This window comes from Centroberyx affinis, unplaced genomic scaffold (assembly GCF_046629955.1).
Source record: "Centroberyx affinis isolate AG114_WGS23_722 - 3 ecotype Tasmania unplaced genomic scaffold, CSIRO-AGI_Caff_v1 ptg003071l_1, whole genome shotgun sequence".
In the NCBI taxonomy this organism is placed as follows: domain Eukaryota; kingdom Metazoa; phylum Chordata; class Actinopteri; order Beryciformes; family Berycidae; genus Centroberyx; species Centroberyx affinis.
This window is the reverse complement of record NW_027281156.1, coordinates 18625-33375: the sequence shown is the minus strand read 5'-3', so window position 1 is coordinate 33375 and position 14751 is coordinate 18625. Positions and strand designations below refer to the sequence as shown.

The window sequence follows — 14751 nt, the reverse complement described above, 5'->3', positions numbered from 1 at the left end:
TTGGTTATCAGGGTGGGACAGGTTAATCTGGGCTGTGGCTGGTCAGTTTGTCTTCTCTACCAGCCATTTCTGACAGGTAACCAACCATCGTTTTAAGGTTCTTTTTCTGGTAACTGGCTGGTTAAACAGTGAAAGCAGCTGCTGAAGTTTGTAAACACAAACCACCATAACAGTCAGTTCTCTGCCCTGCTGTGCATCTTCAACAATGACCAGATATTGGTGTACAGGTAAACACACTCATGAGTTGTGTATGTAGCCAAACTGCAGTGAGGGAGCTTGTCCATTGACTAAAACAGTTTGTAGTTTTAGGCCACTGCAACTTTATAATCGCTGCCTCTGAACAGCATTGACATCATTCATTATCCTCGCCTGCAACTTCTCTACTTTGTCCACACCAACTGTACATTGGCATTATTCATAAATACAGTTATGTGAGGGTTTTTTTTTTTTTTTTTTTTTAAAAAGAGAGTGCATTTCTTTCTTTTCTTCGACAACATTTAGAGACAAGAGACAGAATAAAAATGGCGGTGAGAGAGAGGAGAGGAGAAAAAGCAGATGGAGAGCAGAGGATCTGGAGGAGGGAGGGAGGGAGGGAGGGAGGGTTTGGCTGAACGAGTCCGACTGGCCAGGCTGAATCTGAAACCTCACACTGCCCACTACAATGTTCCTACGCATGTCCGCCGATCAAATTCCACAATTTCACCATGACAGACAGAATTTCCAAAGACCAGTATTTGTCAGCGTCCATGTCAGAGTGTTTTTTTTTTTTTGCTGAACGGCGGACTCAAATGCACAGTGCAAGCAGACGTGGACCAGCAGCCAAGCATGACATTAAACACTCGACTGGTTGAAAAACAAAATCCCAACAAATTTAAATGAAAATTCAATGAAACGTCTTGCTATTTCCAGGAGAAATGGCAGAAAAAAAATTATCCAAGTGCATGACACACCATACAACTGCAATCACATTGTTGTTATATAGCATTATGTACAGGTATGAGGCTGATTTTGTTACTTTCTCTACATTTTATGCTGTGAATTTATCGATGGAAGAATGCAGTTTGAGATTTCAGATAATGCTCGACCGCACCTCAACTCAGCTCTAGTCTGCTCAGATAAGACAAGAACAACTTTGTACAACACAGAATAGTGTAAAACCCTCTCTCTCATTCATGTAAACACTCTCATTCATACACCGAAATAAAGAATGGCTCCACTCATCCACACAACACCTCTGCTTGCCAAAACAAGAGCGCAATGAACACGGAGCGAGAAAGACAGGATAGGACAGACGCACCAGACACCACTTCATCCTTCTAATATGGCTATCATTTCCCATATCTAATACGCGTTTCCATAAACAGGCCGAGTGTCAGCGTCGGGATTTAAGAGTCCAAACTCAAACTCTACAGATTTCAGCTGAACCTAGAAACCAAAGATGGATGGAGACATTGTGACTCACCAGTGATGCTGCCAGATTAAAACATGAGGGAGCGTAGGACAGAAATTTAGGATGATTTGAACATTGAAAATAAGCCATAAGCAAGTTTGAATCTCTAATTGGAAATGTGATCCTTTTGAATCTTACAGGTAAGGTGAATGTTTTCCTTGGATGCTACTAAAATGGCGACACTGTAGAAGCCCGGGCAATATGCAGAGTCTTTGCTGATCATATTCCATGACTTGTACACATCATACAGCACAATTTCTGTGACTAGTTAATTGCCAGAAAGCAACAAGCCCAGTTCTGAGTGGCTATGACAAGCATCTCGTCTTTGTTCTTGTGTTGGGGCTATGAAATGTGTCAGTCAAGTCAATTAGTGTGACTGTAGACACTGAGACTGAGCCACTGGGCCGCCTGTTTCCACAGAGCCTCTAAAAGAAAGACTCTGCTGATCAGGAATCAGTGTTTAACATTAAACACCGTTCCAACCCATTTTCCATTTGAAAAATTCCATTAATTTCTCAGACCTTGAAGGGGCCAAAGGTAAGGTTTTTACTGCCTCATAGCACCGAATGACCAAAATATATCTGCAGGGATTGATAGGGTTTGTTGACTGATCAATCCCAATGACTCAAAGATGACTTCACCAGCTGCTGAGATTTTTGGCTTTTAAAACTCACTTTCCGGCCCGCACTCTGTTTTGGAACAAAAACTCCCGGCCCATTGGAGTTTCAGGACACTCCACCCCAAAAGCCATAAAAAAAAAAAAAAGGCAAAGCAACCAAATGACAAAGCAGCATTATTCTTACAGTATTTTGAGTTGTGATATATTACCTCTTTACTAGATGTTTCTGTCGGATCTCTGTGTTTATAAACTCTGCTCTTATTACTCTTCTAATGTGAACTGTGACTTTATTATTTTTGCCAATTACAAGCCACCATCACTGGGTGGGGGCTGTGCTAGAGATTTGTGAAGGAGGAAATTAAGTTTAATTGAGATTGCCATCCCTACAGGTTCTAGATAGAGGGCAATAAAAGTCATAAATTACTTAATTCCCCTTTAATTTCATGATTATATTTGAATTGAAGATTTTGGTCGGTTTTCAATATAATCTATGCGGACAGTGGCTGGGAAATAAAATTGTCAGCAAAGGAAATACATCCGTATATATCCAAAGATTATTCTTCACAAGAACAATTCTTCACAATAGGTAATATGACAAACGGATGTACACTTGGATGCCATGTGTAGTCAGCGTATATCAGACTGAGAAACAACATATCTCCAAACTTATCCAAACTTTTTGTGCAAAACCCAAACCTTTCAAAACAGACACAATCAAATTAAGTTTCCCATGCATTTCAAATCTTTCCAGACTTGCGCAAGGACTCTGCGTGTCAGGAGTGACATATCAGGGTCAAAGATCAAAGCAGTGACCACAGATCAGACTTCTCAGTCTTTGAGATGCTTTGTGAATACAAGACAGCGTCTATCCACATACACAACAGTCCACTAGCAACTAGTTTTATTAGGCTGGATTTCCCAGAATGATTCTCACAGCAGGAGGAGACTTTAAGGGGGGATGAAACAGGATGGCATGCCCCCTTCAGACGTCAAATTATTCACTTTATGTAAATTATGTACTTCCTTGTTAAATGTATGCAACAAAAGTGCATGGTTCACTTTTCAAAATGTTAATATTATTTGGAGAGGCTCGTTGAATTTGGAGACCTTTGATTAGAAACTTGGTAGCAATCATGAGTTGAAAAATAACCTGTTAGTTTGCTCATTGCTGTGACAACAGAAATGGCTTTCACATGAAATGAAAGGTGGGAAATAAGAATTCAATGATTTGAGGGCGAGCGAAACAGAATGCCACACGTCTTCAGGTATGATGGGTGAAGCACTCACTTTTTGGTCTGCATAGAACTTACGGAAAATCAGGTAAAACAATTTGCCTATTCATCATCGTTATAAAACACGACCTAATCACCCCCTGCTTTTCAAATGGAACAAAGACTCAAAGGATAGTATTGGGATAGTATTGGGAAACCTATCCCAAGCTGACTACAGATACTTTGCAGGCTTTCTCTTTGTATAGACTTATTTTCCTCAGCCTGGGGTCAGTGTCTGAGATACACCAAATCTGAGCAGTTTACATCGAAACACCAGATCTACAACTCATCTAGTCATTTGCAATTGCGATATTTCATCCTGAAAATATCTGCAGAGTCTGTGTACATCCAACATGGCCAGTCTCTGCCCGTCTCCATAAAGTGTGCACTTGTTCACTCCTCCGCCATGCTTGGATTAGTCCCAAAGGCCTCGGCTGATGTTTGGGACTAACACAACCATGATGGACATTCTCCACTACTCTTCTCAATACAAACATTCTCATAATTTAATAACTATTGCTGCTTCTCACATGAGTCCATTTCCTTTTAGGGGGAAGTGAACAAGGGTGCAGGATGAGGCTGCAGCAATTAGCCTTGGAATTAATCTAAAAAAATACCCTCCCAAAAAGCTTATCACTCATGAAACGAGAAAAGAAAAAAAAAACACATCATCATCATCACCATTATCCACAGATCTGTGTGTGAGTGTAACACAATAACATGTCCCAATAGAAATGTTAGCACACAGAACACCTATGCTAACAACCAGAGTGTGGCAAAATAAAATATAACATCCTGTTCTTGACAACTGTGTTCTCCGCTGAACGATAACTTGGAGAAAAGAGAAAAAAAAATATATCACTGGGTACACGGACCATTCCTCTGCCTGGTTGAAGATTGTTCCAGAAAGAGACAAAACAACAGGCTGCAAGCAAATCCGGTCCAGTCCAGAATCTTCTTTCCACCCGGCACTTCTTCAAATCTTGGAAGTTATGTACCTCAGTCTATCAGATCTAGGAAGCAGGACAGACTTGCACCAGCTTCTGTCCTGTGGCCCAGCAGTTGGTTCTGTAAGGGCGCTTTCACACTTGGTCCGTTACACACCCGGTCACTTATTCAGAACCGCTGAACCACGTGCTAATCTCGCTCGCAGCCCTCTTTCCTCACTGTGTTTCACTTTGTTTCGGCGCTAACCCAAACCCGAGCGCTTGGGAGTCGGCCTTTTCGTTCTGCGTGTGTCTTGCGAATCGAGAACGCTCAGGAGAAAGAACTCGGCACGAGTCTCTTGTCGTGGAGACGTCTTATGGCATGGCCCGGCGAAAAAGATTTACAAAAAGAATATTGTACACCCATTTTGTCATTTATTTAGAGAGCGAGAGAGAGAGAGAGAGAGACACATGAAGCAAGTTGGTACATTGGGGTTAAGTCCGGAGAAGACGAAAATTTCTGGTCGACTTTCGCTCACACACGGGGAGGAGGAGAAGACTGAAGTGTCCGTGACGTCCAACTACACCAATATGTTTGAACTGAAAGCGTTGGACCCCTTAGAGATAAACACAGTTTCTACCCCTATGGGCTCCATGATGAAACTGATAGTGTGTTTGTGTGTACGCACGGTTTGTGTGTATGAACTGGTCGAAGATGTTTTCTGTGTTCGCATGTGTGTATCCCAGGAAGTGATAACGAGTGTATGCCTAATCATTGTCACTGAACATATTAGCGTACTAGTCAATGACACTGAATGCACTAGTATACCTGCCAGTGACACTGAATAGAGTGTGTGTGCGTCTGTATATGTGTGTTTCATGTGTTACGATCTAGACGGCGCGTCCTCGAAGCTGATAATGCTGGACTCCGGGTGCTGCGCTCCTCCTGAGGACGACGCTCCTCCGCTCTGCGACACCGAGGAGGAGGAGGCGGAGGAGAGGGAGGCGCCGCCGAGGGCCCCTCCCGCTGGCTTGGGCGTGGAGGAGGAGGAGGGGTCGCGCCCCCCGCCCGGGAGGAGCGGCTGCGTGTCGGTCCTGACCTCGTCGTCCTCCTCGTCCTCCTCGTCGTCCATGCTGGGCCAGGCCGACTGGTCCTCCACGCGCTTCAGCCGCTCGTTCAGCGCCTTGAGAGCCAGTTGTCTGGGAGGGAGGGGGAAGATGGGGAAGGAGAGAGATGAGATGAGGAGAGAGAGAGAGGAGGAGATGAGATTAGGAGACTTCATTAATACTAGAAGAAATTCAGTTGTTGTCCGGGTGGGAAATTACCACCAGCTTTTGAGTGCAGTCTGTCTACTCTCTGCCAGCCACTTTGGCAGCTGTCCACCTATTGTTTTGAGGTCAGGGTTCCCACACCAATTCCATGGCTTTTCCATGACTTCAGTCAGAGCATTTCCATGACCAAAAAAAACAATGGTATTGCCTCTTAGTTTTGTTAATGTTGTTTTTCAGCTCTGAAAAATTCTCAAGGGGTAAACAGTCTGGAGTCCACTACACTTGGCCTTGCTGTGGAGAAAAAGAGCTGAAAATCACCATCTAATCGGAACGAATGTTTGAAACAAGTTCTTTAAAGTGAACCTAGGGCTGGGCGATATGGACAAAATCAAATATCACAATATTTTTGACCAAATACCTGGTTTTCGAAATTGCGACAATATTGTAGGGATGACTATTGGTGCTTTCACAAAATATTTACACAATGAGATGTTTGATAAATAATCATCAGTAATGTGGATATAATGACTAAGTGGGTAAAGGCAAATAATAGAACAGCTAGAAGAGTCTGGTAAGTTCAGAAAATGACATCACTTTACTGTAATGCAGCCTTTAAAACCAGGGAAAGACAACACTTATGCCATATCACGATATTACGATATCTAGTCTCATATCATGATATCGATATAATATCGATATACTGCCCAGCCCTAAGTGAACCATTTGTAAAATTCCCTGACATTCCCAGACTTCCCCAGAGAATTTATCAAATTTCCTGACTTTCCTTGTCTGGAATACACATCTCGAAATGCCATGATATTCCAGAGATTCAATGACCAGTGGAAAACCTGGGAGGTTCTTTTCTGTTTGATTCACAAAATGACAGTGCCTGCTAAATTGTGGAAACCATCGGCCACTGTAGCCAGTGGATGGAAAAGTCAAGTTTCCTGCCTTAAGTATTCTGAATAATAAGAGTCAATTGGTGAATGTGTAAAAGCGCTCATTGCTTGTGTATCTTGCCTGACTTCAGTGTTCAAATTTTTTTTTATTAATTGGATAATAGTTGGCGGAAGGGTTACCATGACAAACAAAACCCAGAAAACTGGACACTTACAGCTGATTGTATCCTCAAAAAAATTATTTTTTTTATAAGCAAAGGATCTTAAGATGACTCATAACTTTAATAGTAACCCATAATGTGCTTTATTTTCATGCAGGCAATCATTTTGTAAGCGTAGGTAGCAATTCTTCAAATGGTGGTATCTCATTTTGGAATGAAACTCTTCATTTGTTGATTAGTGCCCCATTTTCCAGTTCCTTACAAATTTCTGCAGGAATTGCCACTTATCCTGTTGGCACCCTAATTATAGGGGCTGGGTGTTATACGTTTTAATGAACACCACGGAGGATAATTATCCGTAGGCAGAAGACAAACCTCACAAATCACATGCCTGCCAGCTAATCAGAAGCAAGCTTCATACTCAGAGTGACAAACACTACCCAGAAGAGAGTGAAGTAAACTCAATCTGTTGTTGGATAAAAAAAAAAAAGATTAAATCCACCAGAATTATCCCTCAATATTGTTGAGAAATGAGCAGAGCTGTAGAGTAAATTTCCCCAGAAAGTCCAAATCAAAGGCAATGGCAACTGGACTGAGTCATACATCCGTGATACTTAATATTTAGACCTGCTAACACCAAGTCGCTCACCTAACCATTATGTTAGCTAATGTTAGCAGTCAGCTACTTTACATTGTTGTCACATCAATCGTCTGCATTAACAACCTTTATACTTTAGCATTATGCTTCATATCCTTTGTGACACTTCTTTGACAGTCAATCTGTTTATTAGCTGTGTTGTTTTCTAGCTAATGCCACATTAAAACTGCTATTTTTTAAAGAAAAATCCATAGCCTCAATAGACCATAATGCACTGCAGCCACAAGACATGTTGTGGTATGTTCTCGCTATCACTCTCCTCACCTACACATATAACTGACAGCTGAATGCAACAAGTTCAGGCATGTTCTCTAGCGGTTGTCACAAGGCATTCTGGGAAATGTAGGAAATCACTCACTGAAGTAGAAGAAGCTGAGGCAGACTGAGGGAAAGTGAGTTCACCAAAAAGTAAATTACTACACTTCATCATAATATCACAGATTGATGATATCTAACAGTGTAAGAATATCTGAGGGTGGATTTTTCCTTTAAAATAATTGTTAGGCACTGCTCACACGATTACACCTACTTGGGTGTAACAACATGAAATAGTTGACTGCCAACGAATGATTAACTAATGATATCAATAGGTATCAATCACTGGTGTGAGCAGGTTTTATAATCTACGACTCAATCCTGGTGCTGTAGCCTCTGTACAGAATTACATAACTACACTGTAGGTGGTGAAGCAACAGTGAAACCTATGGTGAAAATAGTCATCCTTATTCATTCTCTCATTGTGTTGACTTATAGTAAGTGAAATAGACTCTTTTCACAAACATGGCTGATGTACTTCTTCTCCTACTTCTACTGACCCTCGATCGAATCACTTTTTTTTACAGGCGTTTAGTCTTCTGACAATAGAAACAGAAAGACATGTCAATGACAACACCCGTATTGTTATACACTACGTTGAAACACAAAAATAAGTGTTCTTAGACAGAGTCGGAGGCAACAGAAAGTTTGCTTTTTAACACTGCTGCCAATGGTGAGAACTGCTCTATACCCTACTAAGACGAAGCAGAAGTACGTCAGGTGTGTTTGTGAAGAGGGTTTATTACAGTGAGAGTTCCTCAATCTGCTGGGGGCAGAGAGTGGGACTTAGGGTTATAGGCTACTCCAGGACTCAGCTTTATGTTCTTCTTTTCAATGTGAAAGTCCTACAAGTATGAATACACAGCAGGATTTGGTTTCTTATTCTTTGTCTCTTCAACAAAGAGATGGTTGACAAAAATCCTTGACTCGTTACATCATTTTTTTTTTTTCCCCCCGCTGCTCCGGTTCAAAACCTTGCATTCCCAAAAAGTTACTTGCTCAGGAAGCAAGAAGAATGATCTTGTTTTTAAAGGGCTACCATCCACTTATGAATTGATACACTGGGTTTTGAATGGGGTTCAAAGGCCTGAGGGGAAGGAAACTCACTCACCATGTAAAACAACCACGCATACTTTCAAATTATGTAAAAATAAAAATACAACAAGCCACTGGAGCATTGAGATTTTTGCACGCCAGTTTACTTCAGGCCGTCTTTCAATGTTCTCTATTGACTATGTTTCCAGTTAGGATTATAAAACTTTTTTCTGGGGATCACAAACCACACAATAAACACAGGGACATCCACAAAAGGCTCTCTATGTCAGTTTAATAGTGTAACGGCCCCTATCCAGTTACAGGATTATGTGTGTGTGTGTGTGTGTGGGTGTATGTGAGTGATTGATATCTATCTGTAACTGAATCTGTATGACAGCTTGGAAGTGTGAGTCTAACAAACAATGGTTAGACGGAAAGAAGGAAATTAATCTCTGATAGCATAAAAGTAGGTGTGTGTGTGTGTGTGTGTGTGTGTACTGGGCAGCTACCAGGTGTGTACTGTGTGAATGTGATGCAGAGCAGCTGTTATTGAAAAAGATCATTGGCGCTCAACAAACTTTCCCTGAGTAAATAAAGCTAAAAACAACAGACAACACTATGTGTCTTAATTGACTATATGGGTGTGTGTTTGACGAGTCTGTGTGTGAGAGAATGTCTCTCACCCTTCTGGTGAGGATATGCATTAGGGTTTGACCCGTATAGGTTTTTGAAGGCTGCTATGATACCAATATTTTTATGCAGCAATATTTTGTGCCAATATTCAACATCTTTAAATTTGATCATTTTCATGCCCAAGACATTCCAAGTATTCAGTGTTTCCTCCAGAACTGGATACTTGTAAGGGTGGAGAAGCCTCTGAAAAAAGCATTTAGACCATCATGGGACACTTAAACGCTCCACTGAAACCCAGACTAATTAAATTATTTTAGTGTTTGCAGCTCTTTAAGGCAGGGTGACTCACCACACCTATTTAATGGCAGGAAACTCTGGGACACATGAAACATTATTGATCAATTAGGAAAATGTGCAAAGAAAATAAAATTTCACTGCAACTTTTACAGACTGTCTTTATGTAGCTGTAGTGAGGGAGGAACCCCCATCATATTGGAGGTGGATGATGCTGACTGGCCGATTATCAGCCTGATGTATTTGCACACCGATACACTGGTCTAACTCTAGTTTGCATATGTATAAACATTTATGTTTTCCTCCATCTTCCTCACCTCCTCCTCTCTGCGTCCTGTGGATCCGTCCCCGGCAGGCTGATGGTGATGGAGGACGGGGCGCCGACGTCGTACCTCTTCACCATCTTCCTGCACACCTTCATCTTCACCAGGGCGGAGTGCACCAGCCCCGCCAGCAGCCCCACGGCCGGCTGCAGCGCCTCGGGGAAGAAGCTAGCGAAGGCGAAGTGGTCCGACATGTCGCCGCGGCCCCGGCTGTGCCGCTGGTAGAAGCGCAGGTAGACCCAGCCGGACAGGGCGCCGTAGCTGTAGGCGGCCAGCGGGGCGGCGCTCTCCAGCAGCCCAGACAGGCGCAGTAAGGCCAGGAGGAGGAGGACCAACGCTGGCGCTGCTTTTAGTCTCACCTAAGATGGGAGGAGGGGAGAAAGATTTCAGTGCCTGTGATCCAAAATGATCAGACTGAGAAAGACCAGAAGCTTCAGCTGCAGGGGAGGAAACCACCACTTTGTCTACTGCCAGTTCACACAATTCACCAGCAAGTTTCAATTGTTTACCAACCAGCTAGATTTTAAGAATGGGAACTCCAAACAATGGCTGTTTACCTGCCAACATGGCTGGTGGCAGCAGTAGTCAGAATTTACCAACGTCTGCCTGGTGATCATTTCCTACCCTGCTCAGCTGAGATGAGATGAGGGCAAGCGGGGGGAAGGTTAACCAGTTTTATATGGATTCAAGACAGAACACGAAAAGCAAATGATGGGAGGCAAAGCCGAGTGGCCTTGTGGTGGCAAAAGCCAGTGTGTCCTTCAGCAAAAAGCTAAACCCTTATTTGATCTCTCAGTTTAAGCTGCGCTAAATAAGAATGTCAGCTTAAATCTTAAAATGTAAATGAACAGGAAAAAATGAAGAGGAGAAGAATCACTAAAGAAGTCACTAAACCAGAAATCAGGCCAAACAGAGCAGCTGTTCTTTGGCTCTAAGTAAGTACACCTGTATATCATTGGTAGGGATGACCAAAATATGATATCATGATAATGGTATTTGACAGTATTTTGCTTTTCCAATACGTGGCTGCACATGAAAAGTACATAACTCTACATTATCATACCATCCAATGAGTTCACACAGGTAAAAATAAATAACTGAACTAGATCTGCAGGAAAACAATAACAAAACACCTATCAGAAGGCTACTGTAAAAACCTTTGTGTAGATTCAAACCTGCAACTAACATCTTCTTTACTACATCATAGGTGTCCTGCAGAAACATATCACCAGTTCTGCCTTTTTTATTGTGACTGAACAGCCAACATCCTCCCCAGGCAAACATCATATTTCATAAACCTGGGACAAGGTCTTAGTCACCCTACTGAAAAAGCACTGCAAAACAGCAAATATGCATAGGTGTCAAACACCACATTAACCAGCTTTTCCCCATTCCTATAAAGCTGACATTGAGGACATACAAGGGTTTCTGCAGGATGCCGATGGTCTGTGTGTGTAATGGATATATCTGTAGAACAGAAGTTACAAGGCTTGCAGCAGCATTTCCCATCAGCACACGCTGCACATTTTGAGCCACTTTGCAAAAACTCCAAATTCCTCCAAATTTTGGACTACACAAAAGTCCGCTCAACAACGCCAAACTTCAGACTTCGCAAACTCTGCCTCAGGAATTATGTCTCTGTTCTACAATGCTCCTAATTTGTTCAGGCATTTCATTCTATTCAGCAGAACTACCTCATTGTAAACTGCTGGACAAGGCACTCACTACATTTCCTTTACAGCTGCAACCATATGTACGCCTTGCTGCTAGGATGCACACAGATACAAACTGTTTCATGAATATATGTAGAGTGACATGTATAGCGTACTTCAAAGTCTTGCACTCGCTATAACGCTGCAGTTCTGTTTGTCCTCACTGCATGTGTATGTAAAGTGAAATTCCTAGTTGTCATTATTTCGCTGTACCTGTGCCACCAAGCCAAATTCAAGCACATATATTATATTTTGAAAAATCAGGTGATTCTGATTCTCTTTCTCTGGAAACTGATGTGTTGGCCACAGTCTGCTTCAGGCTTGCTCACCTACACAACTTGATTTTTGGGATGTGCCAGCCGCTGTGGCTGGCAGACAAAAATAGTTACATTTCCTGTGCCTATTTATATTCTTGTTAGGGTGAATTCTCACTTGCAGTCCCACTCCCCACTGGTGTGTCATTAACTCTAGGCTGAATTTACAGCATCATGTCCCCTGCCTACTGGAGTGTCCCTGCAAGGTTGAAATTTCTTTCTTCTCTTTCTCAGCCTCACCTGTGGCACTCTGAGCACTGTAGTATCCCCCATGGTCTGCTTCAGCGCCACCAGGACACCTCCAAGGAACCCGGCCGCTCCGTGGACGCGCACGGCGAACAGGAAGTCCAGGTCAAAGGTGGCCACATAGGTGAGGAGGTAGGAGAGGCCGGCCAGGACGCCTGCGGAGACGTTTACCACCGCAAAGAAGATCAGGAGCTCCAGAGCGCCCCACAGAGGCTCCAGCAGGCGCCCGCAGGCCATAACCGTGCCCACGTTAGCCGCCACACCCCAGACGTGCTGCTCCACCACCCCCTGGGTCACCAGCGTCCACACCCAGAAGTTAGGGGGGAAGAGGTAGCCCGGGGTCACCCCCAGGGCGTACGGAGTGTCGACGGCCCAGGACAGCAGGTAGAGGAGAAGCACCACAGCGCTTATGGATTTGACCACCACACTGGTGCTGGCCAGGGCACCCAGGAAGTGCTGCCGCGCCACAGGCAGGTAGCGATTCATTGTGGCTCGTCTTTAAGAGGATCTCTCTTGAGCAACAGCAGGTCAGCTGCTTCTGGTGTGGCAGAGGGGAAGATGCTGGCGTGTGATCAACAATGCCAAGCAGAACAGATGAAAACTGTGACTCCTGACAGCAGCAAAATCCACGCTCCTCTGTGGGCCTTCATCCGGGATTCTGTCTATCAGTTGGTCAGAGACAGCTTTAATGATCAGCTCAGTCTGGATTTCTGTTCAAGTCAAGTAGTCAGCTACTCAGAAGAAATCAAAGGCAATTTCACAACTTTCCGAGGTCACTACCGTTTTGTAACATCCAAAAAGCAAGGACACTGGAAGAACAAGCCACTAGCTCGTTTCTTACAATCCAACTTGACAAGGTAACAAACTAGGCAGCAGCAGATAAGCGTAAAGTAGTGATAACCTTAGCTAGGAGACATTTTGATCTACCTGGCTGGCTTTCGACCTTCAGTCAACATTAACATACAAGTCACCACCAGCTACCAGGCGGGTGGTAACAAGCAAATACGCAAATCCCAACTGAAACAAATGTACACAACACCCAACTTCAACGGATCTTGGCTGGGTTAGCTTGTAAACATGAGCTAGCTGACGTTAGCTAGCTGTCAAGCTGGGAGCCTCTTCTGACAGTTCCGCTGTTTTATGTCCGCCATTAAAGAGCACAAGAGGTTACGTCTTCGTTAAATTAATGGATAGACGGGCTAGGGTCAATAAAACCCGATCGATAAAACCAGGCAACGACACTCCTGTCTTGATCTTCTGCGCTCTCTCGGCCCGAAGTCCACTGGGCTAGCCCGAGGATTTCCCGTAGCTAGCAACAGGCCTTTACAACAATGTTACCGAGGTTTCAAAACGACCGTCCATTCGCGTCCAGTTCACGGTCTCTTCATGTTAGCTAAACTCCCTTCGTTTACTTTATCGCTCTTCCGCCTTTTGATAACAGGTAACCAGGGAAAATTCTGTTATCTTTTGAGGCGCTCCTCCTCTCTGTACCACTCAGCAGCAACTGACTTGCGCTGTCTGCCACCGTCATCAACAATCGGTCAAAAAAACGTCAAGTCACGCAACGTTGTTACACCAGAGCATGATGGGAAACCGAGTTCTCAATGAATGAAGTGAGGTCATGAAGTTAACTCTGGACGTTATTGCTCAGTCCATTTAAGGCAACTAGCTACAGACTAGACAAGCTGTCAGTTCACTTCAACCATAACTAAAAATCACTACAGGGACTTTAGTGTGTCAGTGAATTCATAGTGACCGTATCCTTCACAATGATATTTTAGCTCCTATAGTATTAGGCCTACTATACTATGCCTATGGGATATTATATTAGGTTTAATTTTCCTGTAGTTTTGCTGTGATATGTGTAGGCTAGTATCATTATAAAATGTATTATAGGATTACTACAGGTCAATATCATAATCATCTCAAGTTGTAAACCAGCTGTTGTGTTTCATCACCAAAATTATGTTCTAGTAATAAAATGAGCAATGGCACACATGATAACTGCGGACACACATTAATTTTATTCTGAACAGAGTTACCACAATGAGATATTTTACAGTCACACATAATTCACATCAAACCACATAGCCTACAAAGAATTTAACAAGGAAACATCAAGCACAGAACATAGCATGAGAGCAGCTACCTTCATTCAAAGATGAAAGTATACAGAGAAGACAAAGAAGACTGCAGGCATCCATTCAGGTAAAAACAACAAAAGAAACATGAACATCAAGTTAAGTCTTAATTCGTTGTGCTTCATGGTTCATGTTGTGCTGTCTCCCAAAGTTAAGCAATCACATATTCAGCACCTTTAAAGCCTGTTGACTCATGCACCCTCATAATAATTTGTAGGCTACTAGTCTATTCAGGTTGTGAACTTACACATTTTTGCTGTGGCTGGTAAGTTTGTCCACTCTACCAGACACTTTGGCAGGTAACCAGCCTTTATTTTGAGGCTCAATTCTGTTCTAAAATCCTAGCTGTCTGGTAAAATACTTAAAGTCAAGTGAAAGTGGTGAAGTTTGGGGTTTACCAGCCACTGTGGCTGGTAGACAAAATAATTAGTTATTAATCAAAATATTAGGGACAAAACTCTTTTCATGAAGTCCACTGATGA

General features: G+C 43.0%; 1 protein-coding gene across 2 annotated transcripts; it reads right to left on the bottom strand.

Moving 5' to 3' along the window:
- Window positions 1-3180: 3180 nt before the first annotated feature.
- tmem115 (transmembrane protein 115) lies at window positions 3181-13611 on the bottom strand. 2 transcript variants are annotated; one of them, XM_071537589.1, is made up of 4 exons: window positions 12123-13611; window positions 9851-10215; window positions 5286-5466; window positions 3181-5201 (listed from the first exon to the last, which is right to left on the bottom strand). In XM_071537589.1, the coding sequence occupies exons 1-4, from the start codon at window positions 12612-12614 to the stop codon at window positions 5151-5153; spliced, it is 1089 nt and encodes a 362-aa protein (XP_071393690.1). In that variant the 5' UTR covers window positions 12615-13611; the 3' UTR covers window positions 3181-5150. The 2 variants fall into 2 exon arrangements, with proteins under 2 accessions (XP_071393690.1, XP_071393689.1); XM_071537588.1 differs by having other exon boundaries at window positions 3181-5466.
- Window positions 13612-14751: the final 1140 nt, after the last annotated feature.

Bases quoted from the DNA above. Each gene is read 5' to 3' on its own strand.
- tmem115 (XM_071537588.1), bottom strand. From the start codon at position 12,614: ATGAATCGCTACCTGCCTGTGGCGCGGCAGCACTTCCTGGGTGCCCTG. The intron at 10,216-12,122 runs GTGAGGCTGAGA...CTCCCATCTTAG, and splicing joins CAGTGCTCAGAGTGCCACAG to GTGAGACTAAAAGCAGCGCC. The intron at 5,467-9,850 runs GTGAGGAAGATG...CCTCCCTCCCAG, and splicing joins CAGGACGCAGAGAGGAGGAG to ACAACTGGCTCTCAAGGCGC.